The following is a 26,748-nucleotide window of genomic DNA, read 5'->3' on the forward strand; positions in this document are numbered from 1 at the left end:
CCCAAGTCATGGTATTTTTAATAACTTCATGTGCATGTGAAAGCTGGACAGTAAATAAGGAAGACCATAGAAGAATTGATGCTTGTGAGCTATGGTGTTGGAGGAGAATATTGAAAGTGCCATGGGCTGCGCCAAAAGATCTAATAGATCCGTTTTGGAAGAAGTGCAGCCAGAGTGCTCCTTGGAGGCCAAGATGGCCAAACTTTGTCTCTCATACTTTAGACACATTGTCAGGAGAGACCAGTTGCTGGAGAAGGATATCATGTTTGGTAAGGTGGAGGGTCAGAGAAAAAGAGGAAAACCCCCAATGAGATGGATTGGCCAAGCGGCAGCATCGATGGACTCAAACGTAGCAACAGTAGTGAGGTTGGCCCAGGATCGGGCAGTGTTTCATTCTGCTGTGCATAAGGTCGCTATGAGTTGCTACTGACTTGATGGCACCTTAATAACAACAACATACTATCTAAAAATGGTAGGTGTTCAGTTAACAAAAGTTGCTAAAATAAAGACAAAAACTGTGCTGATGAAAACATTGAGACTGATTTAAAAAATGATCTCGATAACCACATGGGTTCTGCCTTTCAAAACATGTGTTGAAAATACAAGCAAGCTTCCACTGTTCAAAATATTTGTAAGATTACTGTGTATGTTTCTCAATACTTGTTTACAAGAAAGTCCTGTGAAATTATAGTCACACCTTGCATTTTTGGTAGATTTAATTGGTTATTTAGTTGAAATATTAAGTGGATTAAAACCAAGGTGGAACAAGACAAAAACTTGTTTCAAATTTCTAACTCAACATAGAGAGAAAACATAGTTACTGTATGCTGAAAAAATGTGACTAACATATTAGTCTTACCCTATCAACTATGAGTGGGGCTCAATCGAAAATCAACTTCTGAGTTAGAAATTCACTGACAGATCTCAGCAGTGAATCATTTTGTTCACCAGACTGTTTTAATATAGATTGTCTTCCAACGCTTGGAACTTTACCCACCTTTAGCCTCATGCTGAGCCACTTAGTAGTTCTAAAACTGCAAATATAGCTCATAATTGACGTTAAAAATAACCACTTTTCCCTGAGAAATTGGTATTAAGACCATTCTTTAAAGAACTCCATTTCAGGAAACGTAATTGCAGTATAGGTGAAAGCTCTGCTCAGTGGCTCTCAAGTCTTATTCAACAAGACATTTCACAAATGGTATGGTTTTATTTGCAATCTTAAATATCCATACATAATTCTAAGAGGAAGGAGTAGAAGAGGAAAAAGTACCATGGAAACCTGGTACTTTAAAACAGTCTATGGAAGGCTCATGGTATGCTTGGGGAGTGAGGAGAAATGGCAGCAGAGAGATAGGAGCCCAGCAGGACTGTCTGGTCTCAGCCTGTCCCTAAACAAGTGTGCCCCAAACATTCGGCCTGTTGGGGTTCTTAGTAATGTTCACTTTTGAGCCACAGACGGAGGCAAACAGCAGAAGTTCCATGTGCAGTTGGTCCATATTTGGAAGCAGAGGAGTTGACTGAGACGACTTTCCTTCAGTCCAGAGAGTTCCCTGTAGGAAGCAGCTGTACTCACCTGAGAGAGCAAAGACATGGAGAAAGCCCCACCGATCCAGCCCCACCGATCTTTCGTGTGTAAGGACAAAAAGGTTTTCAAAATGCCTTCCCAGTCCAAGCAGAATGCATGGAATCGGTATTTTGAAAAGGATAAGAAGACACTGAGGCATGGCTTTTTTTAATTTAGTAGGCTACAAGTGCATTTAAAAATTTCAATCAGAAAAATGTCTTTCCTGGAATTCAGTCAGTGGTTGAGAAATAGTCCTGCCGTTTCCAGGGCAAGGGTCACATCCTATGAGGACACTGGTCAAAGAGTGAAAGCAAAGCTCCCTCCTCCTACATCCAGGGCTCATGTCAAAGGTCAAGAGTCTGCTGCAGTGTGCAGGGAGCTGTCAGAGCACAAGGGTAACCTTTACTAATGGAAATGCTCGTGGCTTCACAGGTGCTTCCTTTTTTCGTTAGGAAACGTTTATAAGAATAACCCAACGTTTCCTAAACCAGGTTCCATGTGTGGTAGAAATGTAAGCACAAGTGTAGTTATTTTCATACTATGCTATAATTAGATTCAAAATTTTAAAAATGTATAATCTCCCTTTTATTAACCATAGAGTAAAAAACAAAAAAACTTCATTCAAACCATGATGTCCAGGTCTGCAACTCAGGATTGAGATTTTCAAATTAGCTATCTTGTATTTAATTGTATTATCACAACCTACTTCTAACCGTGGCTGTTACAAAACATTCAGGGATCTTGGACACATCGCTTAAGCTCTCTGAGACACATCTTTCCAGCTTCAAAATTCCATCTTGGAAGACACTTCTCGCAGGCCAATGATTAAAAGAGGCTTGTATTACATTATTTTGACTTTGCTGACAAAGAAGAAACAGATGCTCCTTAAAAGACTTTCTCTGTTCCCCCTTCTTGCTTTACTGCTAAGAAGTGTAGACGTAACACAGGCAGGTTAATCCATGAATGTCGTCCCCTACAGTTCCTTTCCGAACACTGTTGCTTTAAAATAACAGTGTTGTTGTTGAGTGCCATTGAGTCGATTCCGACCCATAGTGACCCCGTATAGGGTTTCTAAGGAGCAGCTAGTGAGCTTGAACCATCCACCTTGAAGTTCAAACGGCTTTGCAGTCTGGCGCATTAACCCACAGTGCCACACCAGGACTCCAAATAACAATACTGAGTCAAAAAAGGCAGAGCACAGCTTTTGCTTACATTGTTGTTGTTGTTAAGTGCCATCAAGTCGGTTCCGACCCATAGTGACCCTGTACAGGGTTTCTGAGGGTGTAAATCTTTACGGGAGTAGAAAGCCTTATCTTTCTTCCGCGGAGCAGCTGGTAGTTTCGAACCGCTGACCTTAAGGTTCGCAGCCTGATTCGTAACCACTATGCTACCAGAGCTTCTAATTAGCAACTCATAACACTTAATTATGATTCAAAATTACACATATTTTTATTTTCAATTTAAAATTTTACAGATTAGAAGATTACATAATATCAAAGTCAATTTATAGGCAGTTTTAATATACTGATATTGAAAAAGGAAAGCGACAGTAATCATTAAGATTGCAGATGTGAATGACCATGAAACCAGACCTCTCCTGTCAACGCAGCCCACAGATATTCCCAATCGAGCAGCAGCATCCTGATGCTGAGATGAATAAAGACAAAACATCTCTGTCCTGCCCAGAATGCCGGGTAAGACCTGAAGCTGCCGGTACATGTTCTCAGACACATTTCACAGACAGAACATATCTCAATGGCTCAGGACTCTCTTGTGAGGCAATGATGAAAACAGTGTGCATTCAGAGGAAGGCTTTTTCCTTCACAAATGAACGCAGGCACATGTTTACAAAAATGAAAAGATTCAAAAGAAATGTTTGCTCCAAGGCACCAAGGGTATATAAAGCTTTTTAAGAAATACTCAAATGAAAAGGCTAAAAAAGGAAATTCGTTTTAAACGAAGAAATCTGTTATTAATGTAACTAATGTAAATAATGACTTCAGACAGGACACAATCAAAATGCACACTGAACAGATTGTGTGGTGTGAGAGAATATCTGACCAGAGAGCATTCCTGAGGGCACTTGGGCAGCTGGCTGGTACACGCTTAAACGGGCTCTCCTAGGAGCCAGAGACGGTGTGCATCATTTGTATTTGTAAAATCCTTCTCCAGTCTTCTTGCCCAACTTCTTCTCTGCTACCAGCTTATTCATGGTTGGGCTGGGCTGAAACAAGGGGTTCTTTACATCCATTTCTTGCCACCCTATTGGAGGAAAGAAAGCGTTTAGGACAAAGTCCTGCATTTACTTTTTATGCCTTAGTATTCCCAGGGCAAGTCTGACAGAGCTTGGAGAAAAGAGCTTCTATTCTGATGTGGGAGAGCCCCTCAGATGTGGGCCCACTCAGGCATAGCTGGCCCAGTCACATCTCCCTAGTAAGGTTGCTCACGAGGCAGTGAGGCTCGAGGCCTGCCTCAGAGGGCCCTCCTGTTTATCCAGGGCATTCTTGATAATCACTGATGTCATACTTCAGTTTGCAGAAGATCCAAAACATTAGCAGAGCTAGTTAATTTCTTTTGGCTCCTTAGTGACATATTTAGACAACTTTCAGAATACATGTTTAAAATCTGAACGTTCTACTGCTGGTTATTTTATATCCTTGTAAGATTCAAAATGTCATTTCACAGTTCTCTCAAATATGCAAGTATTCTTCATGAAACTTGGTAGTAATAAGCCATATGTGACTTCAGGAGTTTTAAGTAGTGAGCTACATTTGACTTCACTCCAGCTTTAATGGTTATTTTTGCCATCTTCAGAATCACTACATTAAAATGGTGGTGGTGGTGGCTATGTGCTGTGGAGTCAGTTCTGACTCATAGCAACTCATAGGGTTTCCAAGGCTATAAATCTTTACAGGAGCAGAAAGCCTCATCTTTCTCCTGCGGAACAGCTGTTAGTTTCGAACTGCTGACCTTGAGGTTAGCTGCCTAACTGTAACCACTACGCTACCAGAGCTTCTTAAAATGGGCACATTTACAAAAGCCGTTACGTACTTGATTACACTGGAGGCTACACCAATACCAAGTGTTAAGTGACACATTATATCAATGTCAATTTCCTGGCTTTGGTGTTATATACTATGGTTATATAAGATGTAACCACTGGGGAAAACTGAGTGAAGAACACCAAATACCTGTCTATATTTGCAACTTCCTGTGACTGTCTAATTATTTTAAAATAAAAGAGGTTATCCTGTTAGGAGGTACTACACAACCACCATCTATTTAGAGCACTGTTGCTCCACAGGATAAGCAATGGACCGTGGACGACAAGGTCCATGGTGTGAGCCCACTGGCTATGCCACGGGGAAAGATGAGGCTTTCTGATCCCATGCAGACTTAAAAAGCCTCAGAAACTTGATACAGGGTCACTATGAGTTGGAACCGGCTCGGTGGCATCTAACCTGAACCCGTAAGCTGGTGAAGCACAGAAATAAACTCATGATGGTCTGCTTAGACTCATGACAATTTCTGTTTTAAATAGTCCACAGATACTACCTCACCTCAGTAAAAGACAGAAAATGGACAATTCCAATTCTTACCATCCAAGATGAACTTTGTAGTATCCAGTCCAACATAGTCAACAAGCTCAAATGGGCCCATGGGGTACCCAGCTCCCAACTTCATAGCAGTGTCGATGTCCTCCTTGGATGCATCACCTGGGAGGAAAGGGCAGCTCTGTGTCACCACCATCATTCCCTCAAGTCTCTCTGAATCAAAAAAACTCCTAGAGTCAGGATTTCTGACTGGGGTGAGATTTCATCTCGGAAATACAAGCCAAAGAGGTCACCAAGTACAAGCTAAAGAGATCATGGAATACTCACAGCTATTTCACCGTGAGCTTAATTCTAGAGCATGGCTACCTGGTTCACAGAGCCCTGGTGGCATAATAGGTTACGTGTTGAATTGCGAAGCCAAAAAAAGGTTGTTATTTCAAACCCACAAGTTGTTAGGAAAAAGACGAGCAGTCTGCCTCTGTCAAGATTTGTAGGGTGTAATGTGGTGTGGTGCTGTAGGACAACCACTGGGCTGCTAACCACAAGGTCTGTGGTTCAAACTCACCAGCCACACCTCAGAAACCCTGTATAGGGTTTCTGTGAGTAGGAACCAACTCTCGATAGCACGTAACAACAGCAACAACCTAACAGTACCAGTTTGAGGACTAAAGTGCTCCTGACCCAAACCCTGGTATTTTTAATAGCCTCATATGCATGTGAAAGTTGGTCAATGAATATGGAAGACTATAGAGGAACTAATACATTTGAGTTGTGGTGTTGGAGGAGAATATTCAAAGTACCATGGGGCTGCCAGAAGAATAAACCAATCTATCCTGGAAGCAGTACAGCCAGAATACTCCTTAGAAGCCAGGATGGCGAGATTTCATTTCTCATACTGTAGACATACTTCAGGAGGGACCAGCCCCTGGAGAAGGACATCATGCTTGAAAAAGTGGAGGATCAGAGAAAAAGAGCAAGACCCCCAAAGAGATGGATTGGCACACTGACAGCAGCGATGGGCATAAGCATAACAGCTGTGAGGATGGCACAGGACCGGGCAGTGTTTCGTTCTGTTGTTCACAGAGTCACTACCGACTTGGTAGTACCTAAAAACAACAACAATCTAACAGTAGCTATCCAGAATTTTGTTTCAACATAAAATAGTAATCTACCATACTAAAGCTAGCTGAGGGGGGGAGGATGCTAAAAAACTCAGATAGGATTGTGTACCTAAAAATGGCAGACTTTTAGGGCACAAAGAGCAGGAACTGCTTAAACATCTATAAAGACCGTATTTATCAAGGTATATAAAATAATAATGTAAGCCAAAGGATTTCAAGGTAGTTCAAGGTGATGAAATGAAAATACTACCCAATTAGTTTTTATGAGTAGCATTACTAGTACTGCATAAATTAGTCAACCAGAGAATTCTGAAAATTATGGTCTGAGTTTAGGCTATAAGAAAGCAAAGGATGATCCTATACAAAAGTAAGTCAAAAAGTACTGTTAAACAAAAGCATAGAAACCTTTATTTAAAAAAAAAATACCAAAATGTGAAACTAGTATTTTTCAATTTATCCTTCATTTAGATCTATACGCTTATGAGAGCATTTCTATTTCTCTAACCCTTCCCCTACAAAGATTTGTGTGGACAATGAATAAGGAATACTATAGAGGAACTGATGCATTTGACTTAGGAACTTGGAGTCCTGGTGTGGCACTCAGGATTAATGCGCTGGACTGAAAGGTCAGGTTGAACTGCAATGATGGCTATTCAAGCTCATCAGCCACTCCTTGAAAACCTTATACAGGGTTGCTATGAGGTGCAACCAACTCGGTGGCACACAACAATGACAATATGTATCAAGCAAAGAGAGAGAAAAGAAGAAAAACAGGACAAGTCCTTCAAGAGCTCATGATACAGTGAGGACTCAGGTGTGTCTATCAAAACTTTCAACCTAACAAGAACTGAAATTCACTAACATTCACAAGGTTCTGTGTGAGGGGAGAGAGAGATTTACGCAAACTGCCACAACTTCACATAAACCACCAAGCACTCATGGATGAAGAGACTCCCAAGTGTAGGGCAGGTGAGAAGGACACTCCAGACAGAGTGGAAGCACATGCCAAAGAGGTGTGAGACGGAACATGGCATATGTGGGGCGCAGAATATTTCGTTAGACCCAGGTGACTTCCATGGTGTTATGACCAGAACACTGGAGTTCACAGCCACTTAGCACCTGTTAGTCCCTATGCTTGGAAGACTCTGCCTTCAGATATTTACATGGCCCAAACCCCACTTCTTTCAGTTTTCTGCTCAAGTCTTGTTTGATCAGAGACGGCTTCAAAAGTTCATGGAAAATTTCCATTATATTTAATTCCATTTTCCCATGAGTGTTTTGATACCCCCTTGTATATAAAAGACAAAAAAAAAAAAAAAAAATCTACAACTGCTGAACTCTAGGCTAGGACTCCCAGCTATCCCACTGACTTTACTTTTCTCCACTACCACGGATCGGAGTGTAACATGTTATTTATTATGTTCTGTCTCCTTTCATGAAAATGGCAAGCTCCTTGGGGGCAGAAATCTGATTATATAATGGTTCCAGTTAACTAGTTACTTAACCAAATTTATATCCACGGAGGGGACAGTACAGTGAATTCTAGCCCTAGTGACAGGGCTGCGATTCAGAGAAGCATTTGAGACTATTGTTATTTCAAAAAAAGAGTTAAGACACAGCATATTATGGAAAAATCTAACCAGTTTCATGCTGTTGTTGTTATGTGCCATGAAGTCAATTCCAACTCACAGAGACCCTGTATAAGGTTCCCGAGAATTGGCTGGTGACTGAACCGCAAACCTTGCAGTTCAAACCCACCTTGAGGTCAAGTGCTTATCCTCCCACGCCACACCAGGATTCCAATCAGTTTTATAGTTAGTGAAAATGTAAAAATTCTGTTCTGAGTACTACAAAATGAAACAGTTGCAAAGACTAAAATAAAGAGAAACAAAATGCACATGTGCAGACTGCTGTTAAGCATGGGTTACATGCCATGTCATGTTTTAGACTAATAATTCCTCAATTTCTTTATTTATTTCTCCGAGACTTTGACACTCTCCAGAAAACAATGCACATGCACACAGAATTCTACACCAACCTTAGGGAACTCCCTCTCCCCCAGGCTGAGAGTCCGTAATGTTGGACAACAAAGAAAAGCTTTCTCAGTGAACTTTCAAATTTTCTAGGCTAGGACCCAGGACCTGAGACATACGGCCATTGGCTCATCAGCACCACCTATCAGCCATTCTTGGCAGTAACAACAAACTGGTCTCACACCACGGAGCAGAAATGGAGTGCGGCCACTTTACTCACCAACAGTTACTCATCAAGCACTTTAGGGTGTAGCGATGAGGAGGCCCAGACATTGCCCCAGAAAACAATACACCATGATAAAGCACATGCTGCAGCAAAGATAGTGACAAGTGCCCCATGAGGATGGAAAAAGCATACAGTGAGTTATAACAACAACAATGACATCCAGTTTGGACACTGAGGAAACTCAGGTGGGGCCTGTGAGAAAGGTGAAAGCGACTCAGCAGGGGCACAAAGTGAGGAGAGAAGGTTGTCTGGCAAGGGTGTCTTGAGCAAGATACCATGCAGTGAATGGGAGACAGGCTCAATACACTACCAGGGGCTGCCATCAGCACAGCCCTCCTGAGGAGAGCTAGCCAGGTGGTCCCCCAACGCTGCCAGATTGACCAATTGCAGTGGGTGACTGACAGGGGCGGCAAGTCCACTGTTGGGCATGAGCTTACTCAAAAGGTCTGGAGAGAGAGCTCTGCCCATAGGAACAAAAGTGGGTAACTGCACCAAGCAGGCCCTCAGAGATAAAGAATTGTTCTGAATGAATGAGACCAAGGACAGAAGCTGAAGGACACTGAGAAAGAAGCCATGGCACAGCAGAAGTCAGGGCAGTGGAAAGAGAGAGCTGATGAGCCGCCACTGGAGTGTCCAGAAGCACTCGTTGGAAGGTCCTGTGGCGTCCCAAAAGTTGCTCAGTCTACAGGAGACCTGACTGGTCCATGGCTGAAATGATTCTCTCCTCTAATATGGCACACATGGTACGAGAAGTCTCCACTAGACAGCACAGCACTTGATAACATGTGCTGGTGGAGCACTCCACAACCCTGGGAACATCAAGAGTGTTGTCACAAAGGTTTTCTCCCCAGTGCATTCGGGAAAGGCTGGGCTAAATGACGTCACAGTGTTCACACTACAGAGGTTGTAAAAATATGCATGCTCAGCCCTAGATGTGTGCCCTATATTTCTGTGACAACACTTTTCCTGCAAGCATGGAAGAAGACTGAGTTACAAAGGATACCTGTTTGGAAGGACATACAACATGAGCTCCTTTGCTGCTTGAAAGAGCTTGGGCAGCTGGACTGGCATCTGGAAAGGTAAGAAATGAAAAGATGGAACAGGCATGACAGGAATGAATCAAAAGTGGCCAGTGCACAGATGTGCACCCAAGAGAGAAAGCACCTAAGGCAATTTCAGGTTTCAATGTGGAACTGACGCTCAGAGCAGCTGAGCAGCAGGTAAATGGAGACCGGGAGGCAGGCATGTCACTAAGCACTCTCAAGTGTCGGCTGAAATGGGGAGAAACAGAGAGGCAGCAGAGGTACGTGGACGAAACCTGAGGTGCAAGCTAAAAAGTCGAAAGAAAGCTTACTGTGAATTACTGAAAAGCAGCACCCAGCTCAGACATGAGGCCCAGCCCCCTCTGAAGAGGATGTGCTGGTTCACAGGCCCCCAGAAGGCAAAGGAAACAACAATGAGGACTCCGTTGTCAGTTTCACGAGCAAAAAGGGGCCAGATACTGCCCTTCCCATCACACCTCACAGAGGTCAGATGGATGGGGAGGGTCTCAGAGAATGCACCTGTTTAGAAAGGGACCGCTGCTGCTGGGGGGAGCAATTGGGTAGTTGGTTATGTGCCGTGGAGTCGGTTCTGACTCATAGCGACCCTGCACAGGGTTTCTGAGGCTGTTAATCTTTATGGGAGCAGAACGCCTCATCGTTCTCCCGCGGAACAGCTGGTAGTTTCAAACTGCTGACCTTGAGGTTAGCAGCCCAACTTGTAACCTCTTCGCTACCAGAGAAGCAGAGGATAAGAAAATGGTTCCCAACTTATAATCAGATACATGAACGTTTGAAAATATATCAAAGTGACAGTATGTTCTGGGAGAAAAACACCATTCAGAGGGGGATCACCCACATGCTATGTTCTAAACTGTAGCAGCATTTATTTTCATTTTTTTTTTTTTTTAAATGCCTTTCAAGGTAGGGCAAAAATGCTTCACACTGCCTTTGAGGTGTAATCAGGCATATCTGTTGACTGATAAATACAGAAATGTTGGTTTGATCTTGGAGTTAAAATGAGGCAATTGTTGCCATAAACCACAAAGCAAACTTTTAATATCTGTAGCAGATTTTGAGGAAGCAAATGCGCTTTTATCTCCCTGAAGAGCTGGTGTAAATGTTTTGTTTCAAAAGTGACATTCTCAGGAGCAGGCATTTGTGAATGAAGTAATTGAAAACAATTACACTTGCTGTTTATACAGTCTTAGTAAGGATTTTTTGTTGCTGTTGTTGTTAACACCTTTGAAGCAGCCAGAAGAGGTACCTCCGGAGAAACGAGGAAGAAGGCAGACAGAAGGATACACGTCATTTTACAGCCCCGGGACATGCCCCAAACTTTGTATTTCTAGAACAAGGAAGGCTATTCTTTGTCAATCAACAATTTTTGAGGAAAAAATTTTATACCAGGGTTATTTATTTATTTATTTATTTTAAAAAGGTGCACTGCAGTCCTATTCAGAAAGGACAGAGGGCTCCTAGGCCAGCCTTGTCACTTACCATCCTTGTGCCTTACTCCCACCACTCACATACTGTCAGAGAATCTAGGGCCTTGTGGAATGTCAGAGCTCACCTAGCCCAGTGACTGATAAATGCCTGGTTCCTGTGAAGCAGTGTATCTTTTAATTGAAAGCAGAGTTCCACAACAGAAATCCAGGTCGGCCGTGGAATGGCTCTGGTTGGGACTTCCTGTTGTTGTTGTTAAGTGCTGTTGAGTCGGTTCCGACTCATAACGACACTGTACAGGGGAACTGGTTGAGTTTGAACCGCTGACCTTTCAGTCCTGCACTTCTCCTACAGTGCCACATAAGGACTCTTAGTGAGGTCCCAAATAGCCCAGGGGATCCGGATCCTGGGAACATGGTGACACAGGTCAGTGGAGTCCAGAGGGGTAAGGTCCAAACTCACACAGAACACACACACTCCTTCCTCTACTCTTCCCCATCCTCCCTTCCTAAAGACACCGTAGCAACTGCTCAGGCAGCTGAGACCTGAAGTTCCCGGCCAACTTGGGACAGCTACCTCGTTCATAAAGCCTGATTGCTTCCATGAGGTATGGCACCAGCAGACGATTGACAATAAACCCGGGAGTGTCCTGTTTTAGGAAAGAGAAAAGTGAAAGACAAGTGAATTTCTAGTCAACTGCATCTGTCAAGGGACCAGATTGGCCCTTTTCACCCTGTGTCATGTTATCCACATTGAACATGCTATTCCTATTCAAAATTTGTTTTAACGTGCCAACACAGCACAGCCTTATCTCTAGCTCACATGAAAATTTATCCAACAATCATGCTATTTGATACCAGGAAAATCAAACCCCAGATCACAGATCAAGGCAGAGGGACCACTGGGGACAGGTGGTTGTTATTGCTAAGTGTTGTCAAGTGGGTTCAGACTCATAGAAACCCTGGATAGGGTTTCTGAGGAGCAGCTGGTGGGTTTGAACCAAACACCTTTGAGTTAGCAGCCCAGTGCTTACCCTACTACAGGAGTTAGGCTCAAGCGCTAATAGTCTGACCATGCATCATTCTGATGCTCAATCTCCTCTTCTGTGAATTCGGGGTATAAGTGATTGCTCCCAGAGTGACTGTGATAATTACAGGCAAATGACATTCACACAGCCTACAGTCAACAGTAGCGAATTTACTCCTGTCCTCTCTCACATCCCTTTTAGCCATCTAGAAAAAGGAATGCTCTGTTTTGAATAGACCTCAAAGGAGAGCTACTTTCCAGGCTCCTTGGGCCACTCTGACTGCTGAGAATTCTCTCATGCTCCAGTGCATAGTCCAGTATAATCCAACTGGGCTAGGTAGGGGCACAGAGCAGATCCCTACTGAATGCTCTCCACCTTTCCCAGCACACCACCTAAGACCTGCAGCCCTAGAGACAACTGTATGACACACAGATCTTTCTTTCTCATGGAGACTCAATAACTTCTCCTGACAACTTGGGATTGGATTTGATCTACTGGGATCTTTTGGGTGCCTGTGAAGAAGGCTGTGCAAGTCATTTTTTGGTATTTGAGAAAGCTGATTTCCACTAAGTAAATGTTGTCTCCTCCTTATCAATATATTATATCAATTAAGATGTTGTTGTTAAGTGCCGTTGAGTCCAGTTCTGACTCACAGCGACACTGCATACGGTTTCTGAGGAGCAACTGTTGTTGTTGTTAAGTGCCGTCGAGTCGGTTCCGACCCATAGCGACCCTGTACAGGGTTTCCGAGGGTGTAAATCTGAGGAGCAACTAGTAGATTTAAACCTCCCAGCCCTGTGGTTCGAAGTCCAATGCGTCTCCGACAGCAGCACACCCGGAGCCAATTAAATAATGCTGGTTAAAAAGCAAGTGGAATGGCTTGGAATTACTCGTCAAAAGGCTGATTTTTCTTGGGACAGAAATCCTCACCCAGGGCCTTGAATTCCATTTCTAATGCATACTGTTATTGTTAAGTACAGTTCAGTCAGTTTAGACTCAGGTTTAGACTCATAGCAACTCTGTATATGGTTTCTGAGGCTTTAAATCTTCACAGAAGCAGAAAGCCTCATCTTAGCACTCAATAAACATTTGAATAAAGATGACCAAGTTCATGGATTACTTCTGTGGACAACATGACTTCATATTATGTAAACAGGCAGTAAAAATGACAAGACAGGTTCCTCCTGAAGCTTTACACTAACTGCAACAGTCTAGACCCCGACCTGCACAAGACTATGGAGATGTACAAAACAGCCTTGTCAGTCAAATCAGGATTATACTCATCAAGCCATGCTTCTTGTTGTTGCTGTTAAGTGCCACACCAGGACTCCATGTATTTAAGCATACTCCATGTATGTTTAAAACAGAGGCAAAAATAGGCTTTTCAACTTCAAAAAGTTCATTGTAAAAACTCAGGGTAGAACAAGAAGAACAGCTTATAAAAGATGAAAAGTCAGAAAACAGCCTCAGAAAATATCTGCTTTTTTTATAATAGCTAATATCCTTAGAGCTCATAGAATGCAGTAAAAAGTGCTAAAATTCACAACTTATTTATTCATTAGGAAACACAAAAATATTCCGTTAGAATTAAACAGCATTTCTGCCACTCATATCATCAGGGTTTCTGCCTTTGTTATTCGACCTAAAACTTTTGATGATGCAGAGAGAAAGGCACTCTTGTAATACTAGTGAGATTATATATAAAGGAGTCTTGGTGTGATGCTGCAAGTTGATGTGCTGGACTGCAAAGTTGATCTGAACCACAGGGCAGGCGGTTCAAGCTCACCTGCCGCTCCTTGGAAACCCTATACAGGGTTGCTATGGGTCAGGACCGACTCGACGGCACTAAACAACAACAATATATAGAGACATGATCATTTTATAAAGTAATTTAATTGATATAATCATGGAGGTGGTGGTTATGTGCTGTAGAGTCAGTTCTGACTCAACAGTGACCCTGTATAGGGTTTCTGAGACTGTAAATTTTTATGGGAGCAGAGACCCTCATTTTAATCCAGTGGAATGGCTGGTAGTTTCAATTTGAACTGCTGACCGTGAGGATGAACTACACCACCAGAGCTCCTTGATATAATTATAAGTCTTGGAAATTTTTCATAATCTTTTATGCACTTATTTATTTACTGTGTCTTACTGAATGTACTTATTATGTCCCAAGGGGTTGGACTCTGTAGGATAAACACTGGACTTCGAACCACAAGGTTGCTGCTCCATGGGAAAAAGATTTACAGCCTCGGAAAACCCTGTATAGGGTCACTATGAATCAGAATCAACGTGACAGCACTTAATAACAGAGTCGGAAGCTCAAACGCACCAGGTGTTCCTTGGAAACCCTATATATACGGCTGCTGTGAGTTAAAATCGACTCAACAGCACTTAACAACAACCCACAGCACCCTAGTGGTGCTGTGGGTTAGGCGATGGACTGCTAACCACAAGGTCGGTAGTTCAAACCCACCAGTAGCTCCTTAGGAGAAAGATGAAGCTGTCTGCTCCTGTAAAGATTACCAGTCTCAGAAACCCTATAAAAAGGCTGCTATTTGAGTAGCAATCTACTTGATGGCAGCTGGGTGGGATGCTAAGTCCCAGGCACTGTTTTATGTGGGTGCTTCAAAAGGTTTGTGGAAAAATTCCGTTACCTTTCAATGCCATTTTTCTATGGACTTTTTGAAGCCCCCTTGTAAGTACTATACAAAATTAAGTTATCTACTGCTCACAATCACCATGTGAGACAGGTACTATCACTGTCCCTATGGAAGGCACAGAGAGGCTAGTGATTTGCCCTGCTACTAAGGACCCAATTGGGCTGAGTGCAATGTGCATGCCTCTCACCTTTATACCACGCTCTCCCTGTGACACCTCACCATGAAGAAGTACGTACTCAGGGCATACTGACAGCATTCTTCTATGTCAGGTGTTGATAAGCTATAATCCCCAAGACCAAATCCAGCCTACAGCTGATTTTACAAATGAAGTTTTACTGGAGCACAGTCACGTTCAACTCTACAGTCTGCAGCAACTTTTGTGCTCCAAAAGCAGAAGTGAGCAGCTGCAAGAGAAACTACATGGCCTACAAAGCCTAATAGGTTTACTGTACTATCTGAGAATTTACAGAAAAAGTTTCCTGACTTTTGACCTATGAGGTTGTTATACTTTACTAAAGGTTCAAGAGCTGAAATAACTGAGCCAGAAAGGCTCCTGAGAAGCCCTCAGGAATCACAGAGAGGAAGCGTTCTAGAACGATGTAACACGGGCAATTCACATCATTCCAGAACTCTTCCTCTCTGTTGTAAATGGTGTAAAACTGATGAGCTCCCAGCCCCGCAGCTGCCTGGTAGCTATGATGGGGGAATGGGTCATCATGCTCCAAGATTTATGATGAGATTGCTGAAGGTAAGCACTGGCCTTTCCTATCACTTCCATTCTTACACCTAGCTTCCTACATACTACGTATTGCTGTTCTTTCTAACACTGTTACTTCTTCCACTAACAAAGCAAAATGAGGCAAGAAAATGCAATCGTAGTATCCAGTTATTAATGTGACATTCTCAAACCCAGATTCAAAATAACAAAAAAACAGCATTACAAAAATGAGACCCAATAATAACAAACTACTCTCTTAGGCTTGGCAAACCTGTTCTCTTTGGCTACTGGGGTCTACATGAACAGATAGATGATTTAGACAATTCATGAGCATATGATTTGCCAAGAGTTAATACAATACTGAGTTCAAACTTGAGAACAGTTTAGAAAGCAAAAGGATGCCAAGAGAAGAAACACATTATATAAAAGATCATGGTCAATTCTGCACATGTAACAATAGCATAAGCACTGGACTGCGAACCACACGGTTAGTGGTTGGAGCCCACCAGCCACTCAGAGAGAAAGATGAGGTTTTCTGCTCCAGCAAAGATTTACAGCTTCAGAGAATATGCCCTTTGGTTGTTTAAATGATTATATATCACTGAGTGTCTTTGTGTATGTCTCCTCTCCCCCACCACACACACACAAAACAACAACAACAACAACAACAACAAAACAACCCAGAGGGAACAGAAGCAAATACTATTGAATGATGATGCACGGAGGGGATTGTAATCATTGCAGTGAAACTATCCGTGTAAAACTGATGTTTTCCCACGTAAACTATTACTCAATTCACAAATTAAAAAAAGAAAAAAAAAAAAGATCTATAGCCTAGGAAACACAATACAGGGTCCTATGAGTTGGAACTGACTCATGGTAATTAACAACAACAAAAAGCAATTACTGAAACTATGAATGTATTTTCACCAAAAACAAAATAATGTCATAGTCAAAAGGTAGAGGAGTTATTTATAAAAATTTAGTAATGGTATGGCATTTTTGACCCTTTTAGAAAAACTGCAAAATGATGCAATAGCATAGTCCCACTGTTTTTTGAAAAGGAACTAAAGCCAATGGAGAAAGGAAAGGTAATCAGAAGGAAGTAGGTTATCATTTCAAACAACTGAAATGAGTTTACATGTAAGTGGGTATCTTAAGAACTAAAACAATGAGCCTGGAGGTCAAGCATTCCCTTCCACTTGATGATGTTTCTTACTGAGACACAGCTCCAGCAGCACTATTGTGAGTAGGGTGATGTATTCTCTTCACCCACCGTTTCCCTTCCATCTGTAACATGCTTTCTCAAAGTGTAGTCCCAGTTTTCCAATGTTGGTATTAGGTGCCGGTGAGTCAGTTCCAATTCCTGTCTACCCTGTGTGTGCTTTCCAAGGAGCAGCTACTGGGTTTGAATGGCCGACTTTTCGGTTAACAGTCCAGTGCCACGCCAGGACTCCACTAGGAGGAAAACTGTGGAGAACGTATCAAAGTTCTCACCTGTCTCCTCGCTCCACTGTACACTTTTTCAAAATGCATAAGGCTTCAATCAAAAAGGTTGTGGAAAAATCCCATTATCTTTTAACTCTATTTGTCCATGAGGTTTTTGAAGCCCCTTGCATTTTTAAGTTAAAGACAACTTGTATAGATTTACCATATACTCAATTATGTTGTTATCAGCCATGTTTATCTGATCATGTCCAATCATGTCTTTAGACTTTGGTTGTCAACAGCTAATGTTTAGCAAAAGTAACTATTTTCTGGAAAATGTTTTGTAAAAGTGCCCTTCTCCATTTAATTTTCTATTCTTTAACTTTAGTTCTTGTGTTAGGTGGTAAGCACCCTAACGGATAGTACTCCATGTGCCCTCCAGGCTGCGCCTGCCACATAGTGATGCTATGACTGGCCAGGACGAGAAGCCAAAGCTGATGGGACTAAGAAAAATCACATATAAATGGAGCTCCTCATCAATGGACAAAAGCCAGGATCAGAGAGAAGTCCCATATCTTTTGTTGTACTGAAGTCCTGGACACCATTCAGCTGTCAGATTACCCCCGCCCCATGGCCTTACGCATGGCTGACGAGTCAGGTTTCCCTCCTGGTAAACTGGCATGGCGAGCACACGTGCAGCTTGCTTTCTACAGCATGCCGACAGGTCTGTAGCGCCCGCCCTGCTGCTCACCAGGCTTCAGGAAGGCCACCCCCTTCCCAAGCTACCCATACTTTACCTTGCAAGAAACAGGATGCTTCCCCAGGGCTTTGCTAAAGTCCATTAGAGATTCAAATGTCTTCTGGCTGGTCATGGGTGTTTTAATGACCTGGAAATACAATGCAGAGAACAATAATATGAGAGCAGGAAAATAATCTCAATAAGACATGTCTGAGATAACCTCCACCAAAAAGGTGCACACAGTCAAAAAAAAAAAAAAAAAAAAGTTTTAGTTTCAGAACAAAAGTATGGATCTCAAGCCAGAAACAAAACGTTGATCAGAATGGAGCAGTAAAGAACATACAAAACAAAGGCTGAAAAGAGGGTGTGTGTGTGTGTGTGTGTGTGTGTGTGTGTATAGTAGTTTTGCAGGCCTGTCATTGACACAGCTTCAGAACCGACTCCATGGCACTTAACAAGCTGAGACAGATGGGTTCAAATCCAGCCACACTACTAGCTGGTTGTGAAACACTGAGCATGGTTCTGGAAACTGAAGTCATTCTAGCCACCGTGAGGAGTGAGGTGGGTGAGAGTCATGGGAAAGCACTAAGTGCAGTTCCATAGATGAATGAACCCAAACAAACAAACCCCCCACCCACAGCCATTGAATTTATTCCAATTCACAGTGACCCTGCAGAACATAGGGTTTCCAAGGCTGTTGTCTTTACAGAAGCCTCATCTGTCTTCTGAAGAAGGAGTAAAGTGCTCGGTACAGGCTGGGTTTTGTTAGTTTTAGTTGCTTTGTCAATTATTTCAGGGAGGAAAGTCAAAGTCCACTTGGGTAGGATGCTTGTGCTTAAGAGTATTCTGGAAGGGAGGAAAAAGAAAGAAACGCTAAACTTCTGTTCCTATTCTCATCTCACAGAATGCAGGCCCTGGAGGTTACGACAAAACAAGGGGTCTTCAAAAAGTTTGTGGAAAATGGGATGGAAAGAGTTTTACCATGAACTTTCTGAAGCTCCTTGTAGATGAGAAGGAATTCTAAGAGATGGAGTGACTTACTCAAGTCCCAGGTCTCTGAGGCCCCTGAATGACCGTCATGCCTGTTAGTTTCCCCTCTCCCACACAGATGCATAACAGCCCAGCAGGTGTACTGGGCTTCCGAACATACTCTCCCCACATTTACAGAAAAACGGGCCCATGGGTGGACCTGCTCTCTGCCAGGCACCTCAGAAGGCTCCTGTCAGCCTTCCTGGCCTTCTATGCAGGTACAGTACAAGGGTACAGCCTGCTGGGATCTTCAGGAGACAGCAATTTAGCACAGCACCTGACAGCCCTCACACCTAGGAACTCACCTCGCTGGGCATGAAATTTCCACAAATGGAGAGAGGCATTTTATATCCAAAATTTGCATGTCAGTAAGAAAATTTCATGTCACCAGTAAGGAGTCCTGGTGTGGTGTTGTATGGTAAGTACTGGACTACAAGGTCGGTTTAAACCACAAGGTTGGTGGTTCAAACTCATCAGCCACTCCTTAGAAACCCTACACAGGACTGCTCTGAGTTGTAACCTACTCAACAGCACTTAAAAACAACTACAGGGAACTTTAACCAGAGACAGAGCAATAGGCTTGGCTCCAACACCAGACCCTTTATGTGACTGTATTGTTCTAAGGTGCTGGTGAGCTATTTCCAACACATATGATTCTGTGCATCTTTACAACCGTAGACAAGTCAAATCAGCCCTCCATGCCTGCCTTCTCAACTATGAAATGGGGATAATAGTGTTTGATACATCCTCCCCTGTAAGAGGGCTGTATGGTTTAATGAGCTAGTGTCTGTAAAGGATGAAAGGTATACTATATAATGAAGAGGATTATTACCAGTCCTGTTCTAATGTGATCACAGGCTGGGGTGTGGTGGTACGTGATGACACTAAACGAGTCAATTAGTGAAAACCGAAAAGAGCACCATAAAGACGAAGAGCAGGAGGAGATGGACCACAAACTGCTCTGCTAGGGTACAAAATCAAGCAGCAATCTGAGAGTTTGCACAAAAAGATATCTAAGAAGTTTCCATCAGAACTAAAGAACTTGAACTAGGACAAAGAGCTGCTACATTAGTAAAGGTTTTCTGTTGTTGTTGTCTAGAAGGAGATACATGTTTATTCATTCATTCAATATAGTGATTCAGTTTAGAGTTACAACCGAAAGTTTACATGTATATATATATATATACATACACATATACATATTCCTAGTGTGGTGCTGTAAGATCAGCACTGGACTGTGATTCACAAGGTCGGCAGTTCAAACCCACCAACTGCTCCTTGAAAACTCTACACAGGGTTGTTGTGAGTCAGATATATATGTACATACACATGCACAGACTACATACAATACAGCAAACCACAAGGTTTGTGGTTCAAGCCAGATGAAATTTTCTGCTCCTGCAAAGATTTAAAGCCTCAGGATGACACTTAACAACAACATAGACACATATAAATGTCTGAGTCCAGTCTCAAGTAAAGGAGAGGCACCCCACAGCTTATAGTACAATCTACTTGGGCACTCACCATCAATGCCACATACACAAGAGCTGAAGTTAAAGATGAAAGATTAAATGCAGAAGAGCCCTTTTATGAAATATTTTCCAGAAAATGGTAACATTTGCTAAACAATAACTAAACCAAAGACTAAAGATATGATTGGACATTAGCAGATAAATGCAGCTGATTGAGTGTGAAATAAATCTACATAATTTGTACTCAATTTAAAAATATGAGGTTGCTTCTGAAAGTTCAAGGCCAAATGGAATTAAAAGATACTGGGATTTTTTTCACAAACTTTTTGAAGCCCCCTTGTCCATTTTGAAATAGTGTGCAGGAGAGAAAGGATACATATGAGAACTTTCACACTTCCTCTACAACTTTTCTATAAATCTAAAACTTCTCTAAATCTAAGGTCTTATAAAAATAAGCCTAAGCATGAACAAAATATGATATCTAAAGATATTAATCTGTCCCTAGGTATTGAAATGTTAAAAACGCCATTCTGCTACTTTTAATTTTTCTTTGCATAAAAGTATAGATGTTGTTTCTTCTATTTCCCATTTCCTGCCCCTTCGTTTTTTTTCCCAATGTCTCCAAAATTTGCCTTAGGGATCAGGAGTAAATTGAAAGAAGCTGGGGAGGAATGTTAGCCGAACAGACAAATTTCAATTGCAAGATGGCGCCAACTGCCACTTGAGAGAAAACGATTAGAGAATGGAGCCACTATTAAAGTCGAAGTCAATTTTTCTTCTGTGGGTGGTAAGGAGGGGAAAAAGGAGAGAAAAGGACGCTGAAGAAGAAACAGACCCTGACACCCACTCCCCGTGAGGCCACAGCCAGTCTAGGAGGCTTGCTGACTCCACATCACCCACATGGACAGCGTCCCCCACACTTCGCACGGCAATAACTCCTCAACCTCTGAACAAATGCTACTTTAATAGCGGCTGCTCTTCAGACCCTGTAATTAGCCCCCTGTAAAAGGCAAGTTGCCACATTTCAGGTGCAAATTGTCTATTGTGACTCCATCTCCCTCATAACCCCGTCTCCAAGCAATTAAACAGAAGCAGTCCAAACAGGAATGCTGGGGGCAGCTCCCCTTGGCCACTTCCCTCTGCCTCTCTGGCTGTGGTCAGGAGGTTAAAGGCTATTGTTGTTATTGTTAAATGCCATCAAGTCAGTTCCCACTCATAGTGACCTTGTATAGGGTTTCCAAGGAGCAGCTGGTGAGCTTGAACTGCCAACCTAGCAGTTCAAACTTACCTTGAAGTCAAGTGCTTATCTGCTTTTACTGCTTGTGATCACAACACAGGAGGCGTGCCTCATCTGAGGACAATACCAAGGCACTGTTGCTTGGGGCTAGGGTATAGTTGCTTCTGTGTAGAACCAGGTCAGCCTAATAGGAATTCCACTGACAGCCTTCATGAGATTACCATGCTGTGGTTTGCCCTTCTGTGTTCTCCACAACCAAGTGGCCTTTCAGGTTGTCCTCCCAATATGATGTCCCACCAGCTCTGACACAAGCAATAACATTACACAAAAAGTTAACAGTCCTCCTAGACATCACTGGTCAAAACACAGGTTTTCCTTTAGCTCCAGAAAAGCAGACTATGACAAGAGAAACACATGCAGAAGGACAACCTTCTAGCCAGCCACAAAATCAAGCGGATGCAGTCCCCTGATGGCAGGGCCCGTGCCCCTCGGAAAAGCAGCACTGAGAGCACCAGCAGAGTTCACAGGTACCCACTGACCTCCACGAGTTTCATTACGGGCACTGGGTTGAAGAAGTGGAGCCCGGCGAATCGGTCTTGTCTGCTGGTGGCATTGGCTATGCTTGTGATTTGCAAAGAGGAAGTGTTGCTGGCAAAGATCGTGTGTCTGCAGAGAGAAAAATGGTAAAGGGTTGGAATGAGTCTCTTCTTTGAAAGGCATGCACAGCAGGTCTGCTGTCCTGACCTGGAGGAAGTTGGAAGAAAGACACATCTTTACACAAGAGACTGAAGTCAAGGGACCATGGTTTAATTTACATTTTGAAATTTTAAATTAAACCATTTAAAAGTTATCAGTCCCCCGGGTGTATGTTATCTTTGCCAATAGCTCCTCTCTGCTTGTATTAGTTACCATGGTACATAAGAATGAGGCAGCTATTTAACCTTTGTCACAAAATGAAAATTCTAAGTCACCAAAGGCTAGTGAAGGGAAACCAGATGCAGCACAAAAACCCACATAAACAAAAACCGTAAAGAAACACTTGAACCCTCAACGAGAAACATCTCATTAGTAAACATGAACTCAAATCTCTTACCCCCAAGCGCAAAGCTTTATATTATTCCACTGAAAAAAAAAAAAAATTAAAACAGAAGAAAGCTAGCACTGTTCAAAAAGAAATTGTCAGGTTACACAGGTAGTTTTGGGAAAGGACAGATAACACTTTCAAGGTTTTCTGCTTATAAAATTCCCTTATAAAAGCAGTACTACAAAATGTTACATTATTAATTTAAAAAATAATCTTTACTGACTCAAACCAAATAAACAGTAAGTATACTAGAGCCCTGGTAACGCAGTGGTTACAAATCAGGCTGTGAACCTCAAGGTCAGCAGCTCGAAACTACCAGCTGTTCCGCGAGAGAAAGATGAGGCTTTCTGCTCCCATAAAGATTTACAGCCTCGGAAACCCTGTGCAAGGTCTCTAGGAGTCCCATCCAATTCCACAGCACATAACTACCACCACCAAATGTTTAAACATTAAACACACATAACTTCTAGGCTTTCCTATAGCGCCACCTTGTGGATTAGAAAAGCACAGACCTGGTCACAGTAGAGAAAGGACTGATTCTGCAAAACCAAAATCTGCTTGAAACTGAAGGAGAAAGGCAGTTGTTATTGTTGTTAAGTGCCATTGAGTCGGTACCGACTCATAGTGACCCTATGCACCAACAGAATGAAACACTGCCCAGTCCTGGGCCAACCTCACAATTGTTGCCATGCTTGAGCCCACTGATGCTGTCACTTTGCCAACTGGGGTCTTCCTCTTTTTCTCTGACCCTCCACCTTACCAAACATGATATCCTTTCTCCAGCAACTGGTCCCTCCTGACACTATGTCTAAAGTATGAGACACAAAGTTTGGCCATCCTGGCCTCCAAGGAGTACTCTGGCTGTACTTCTTCCAACGATTTGTTTGTTCTTTTGGCAGCCCATGGCACTTTCAATATTCTCCTCCAAGTCCATAAGAAAGGCAGTGGTGGTGTTCTTTTGTGACTTGTTTGGGACTAGAAGTCAGAATAAGACAATGTATGACAGAAATAATGATCAGGTAGCCACCAGTAGCCATGAAGTCGGTGGAGTCGGTTCCAACTCATAGTGAGGACCCTGTACAGGGTTTTGAGGCTGTAAATCTTTACAGAGTAGAAAGCCTCATCTTTCTCCTGAAGAACAACCAGTAGTTTTGAACTGCTGACCCTGAGGTTAGCAGCCTGATACATAACCACTATGCTACTAGAGATCCTTAAGAAAGGCAGTGGAAACAAGTAATTTGGAAAAAGGAGAGGAGAGTGAGGTGAAAGGAAAAGCCTGTGCAATAGATAAAAGACAGCTGCTATGAGACTGAGGGATCTACTTAAGACCCTTCGCTGTCATTACTTTCCCAAACAACTTCAAAGACAGTGGGGTAAATAATATAAACTACCCCCCATTACACAGATCAACAATGAAAGACCCTCTGCCAGTAACAAGGTATATGGCCGACACCTTTAGCCCCACACCCTGAAAGTGCCTGGGGGTGTGTAAAGCCCACAAAGGCAGCAGGGGCAACCCTGACCCAAGACTGTGCTACCAGCTGCTCCACACTTTCATTAAGAAAAGAAACTGTTATTTTACAGATTACGGAAGCCCACCTCCTGATCACATCTACCTGGAGGCAATCAGAAAGCATAAAAAATACAAAATACACACCCATCTAAGTATTAAGGCTACAGATAACCCCTGAAGATGCCCAAATAACAGAAGCAGATGACTATATCAGCACATGTCCAGAAACGAGATAAAGTGACAGAGGCAAATGAGCTGGAAGTAGACCTACACTCCATAATGGAAGATGGGCAAGCTTTAGAAATGCCTGAGAAAGAGTTCAGAAAAATTATTATAAAATTTATCAAAACACTATACAATGGAGTTGAGAAAAATAAGGAATAACTCAGGAAAGTGCTATACGAACAATCAAATAAGATACATACAGCACTGGAAACAACTCAAAACCTACAGTAAGAGGTCCAAATGATTAATAACACAATATCAGAAATGGACAATACCCTGAAAGGGCAAAGGAGTAGAATAGATAGAAGAGCTAGAAGCCAGAACTAGTGAGCTAGACAATAAATCTCTCAACACTAATAAGATAGAAGAGCAAGCACAAAAAAGGATTTAAAAAAATCTGAAGAAGGCCTAAGATTCATGTTGGACATCATGAAGAGTAATAACTTAAGAATTATTGGCATTCCAGAACAGGAAGAATCACACAAGTCCATAGAGGAGATAGTTGAATATGTGCTGGAAAAAAATTTCCCTAACATCCTGAAAAGTGAAAAGATAATAATTCAAGAAGCTCAATGAACACCAGAAAGGTCAGACCCTAAAAGAAAATCACCAAGACATATTAATAATCAAGCTCTCCAAAATCAAAAATAAGGACAGAATCCCAAAAGCTGCTAGGGAAAAGAGAAGTGTAACATACAAAGGCAAGCAAATCAGATTAAGCTCAGATCTCTCAGCAGAAACCATGTGGGCAAGAAGGCAATGATGGTGAGACATAGATATAAAACCCTGAAAGAAAAAAAACTGCCAACCAAGAATCCTCTACCCAGCAAAGCTGTCAATCAAATACGATGGTGTCATCAGAACATTCCAGGATAAAGAGAAGCTAAAGGATTTTGCCAAAGCAAATCCTGCTATGAAAAACATCCTAAAGGAAGTTCTGTGGACTGAGAACCAACAAGAACAGATAACAACCAGAGAATGACGTATGTAGCAGCATCACCCTGAACTCAATGGACAAACGGAAGAGTCAAGAACAGAATAAAACTATAAGAACAGAGGATCTTGGCGGTCAGTCTACGATCAACACAAATACAATGTGAAATAAGGTAAACACAGAGGAACAGAGATCCAGGTGGTGAGATCAGGTAGATTACAGGATAAAATAGACTGTCTTAAATGGAGGAAAAATTAATGGAATATAAGGCAACCAAAACAGTGGGGTTGGGGTGGTGGGTTTAGTACGGGTGTTGGGGAGGGCAATACAAGAAGGGGGAGGAGGTGGAAGTACAAGATAGATAGGGGAACACTGAGACAGATTTGCATGGCCTAAGTGGGGCAGAGGTAAATAGTGATGCATGCTCAACCGTGGAACAATAGGGCTCTATGATATATGGATTTAGGAATATTTTGAAGAGGGGAAATAATACTAAAATGCTTGACTGTCTTATGAATATTGGTTTCCCTTGCCTACTATTATAAAATAAACACTTGAGTGGGAAAGAAAGGAATATTGGGAAACATGATTACAAACTTGTAGTCCCGTCTTCAGCCTATAACTGATTGGAATAACTAAAAGGGGTTCTAGAACTTGCCCAGTGAAATAGGCCTCGTGCAAAGCCTTTGCAGAGTATAGGACCTTACGTGGAATCCTGAGTCCCATGCAGAACCTTATGAGGTGGTACATTCCCACTAACAAGGACAAGCAGACCAGCGTGGAACAGTTAGAGCAACAGAAGGTATATCTTCAAAGAAAGATCACAAAGAAAAACCCAAAACAAAAATGTCAACATGACTGCTGTTTTCCAGGAAGCCATCAAGACAAGCAATCAAGTTCCTCAGGACAAACTCCCCTCTAAGACTAAAACTCAAAGGGAGTACATGAATAGGCATGTAAGCTTGCTGATGACCAAATTGGTCTACTGGTGAGTGGAAGAGGGGGAAAGACAGTAAGCAATGAAGAAATGGTCTGAGTTCAACCACAGTCCATTGACTCCTGTTGACCTGGAAATGAGAGAGAGAAGAGGAAGGGCTGGTTGGTCCAAAGTGTGGTGAGGCCTGGGGACACCTGAGCCCATGGACAAGGACATACCCACAGAGGGCTAATGCTGAGAGTGAAGCATCCAGCTGCTATGAAGTAAGGGGAAGTGCACAAGAACAACCAAACTTGCAGACAATTACCCATTTGACCTAGCCTTGATGGCTTGATAATCAATAATCAGAACTCGACTAAAGGAAGATCACAATTTTTTTTTTTTTAAATAGAGAAAACAAGGGTAAATTGCTACAATTTCATGAACCTGACCTATACTCATGGAGGTAGTAACTCTAATACCAACAGATAGGGAAGAAGTCTTCACATCAAGTATCAATGCTATCTGCTCTGTATACAGGGTAGATAGGGATGGGCAATGTAGACATTGGCTACCTAAAAAGAGGGGTCGATAAAAGGCATCAAGTGACTGGCTTACAAGGTTTCAAGAGGGAGTTTAGTTTAAGAGTATGCGGTGGGAAGAAAGCGTCCCCACTGAATAGTTTTCATCTAGTCTAGATGGGTCTGGTGAAAGAGATGGGGATAAGATTTGTATGATTCGATAGTAAATAACTGTTATCATGACTATTTGCTACT

At 42.4% G+C, this 26,748-nt stretch overlaps 1 protein-coding gene across 1 annotated transcript in view; it reads right to left on the bottom strand.

Moving 5' to 3' along the window:
* Window positions 1-3,577: 3,577 nt before the first annotated feature.
* HADH (hydroxyacyl-CoA dehydrogenase) overlaps window positions 3,578-26,748 on the bottom strand; it is a 70,594-nt gene continuing 47,423 nt past the window's right edge. Inside the window, exons 4-8 of the mRNA XM_006869325.1 lie at window positions 21,840-21,966; window positions 17,621-17,710; window positions 11,564-11,636; window positions 5,167-5,283; window positions 3,578-3,829 (exon numbers count right to left, since the gene is read on the bottom strand). Coding sequence (XP_006869387.1) covers window positions 3,711-3,829; window positions 5,167-5,283; window positions 11,564-11,636; window positions 17,621-17,710; window positions 21,840-21,966 — 526 coding nt within the window. The 3' untranslated portion in view covers window positions 3,578-3,710. The remainder of the gene's footprint in view (window positions 3,830-5,166; window positions 5,284-11,563; window positions 11,637-17,620; window positions 17,711-21,839; window positions 21,967-26,748) is intronic.

Source organism: Chrysochloris asiatica, unplaced genomic scaffold (genome assembly GCF_000296735.1).
Source record: "Chrysochloris asiatica unplaced genomic scaffold, ChrAsi1.0 scaffold00129, whole genome shotgun sequence".
Classification (NCBI taxonomy): Eukaryota; Metazoa; Chordata; class Mammalia; order Afrosoricida; family Chrysochloridae; genus Chrysochloris; species Chrysochloris asiatica.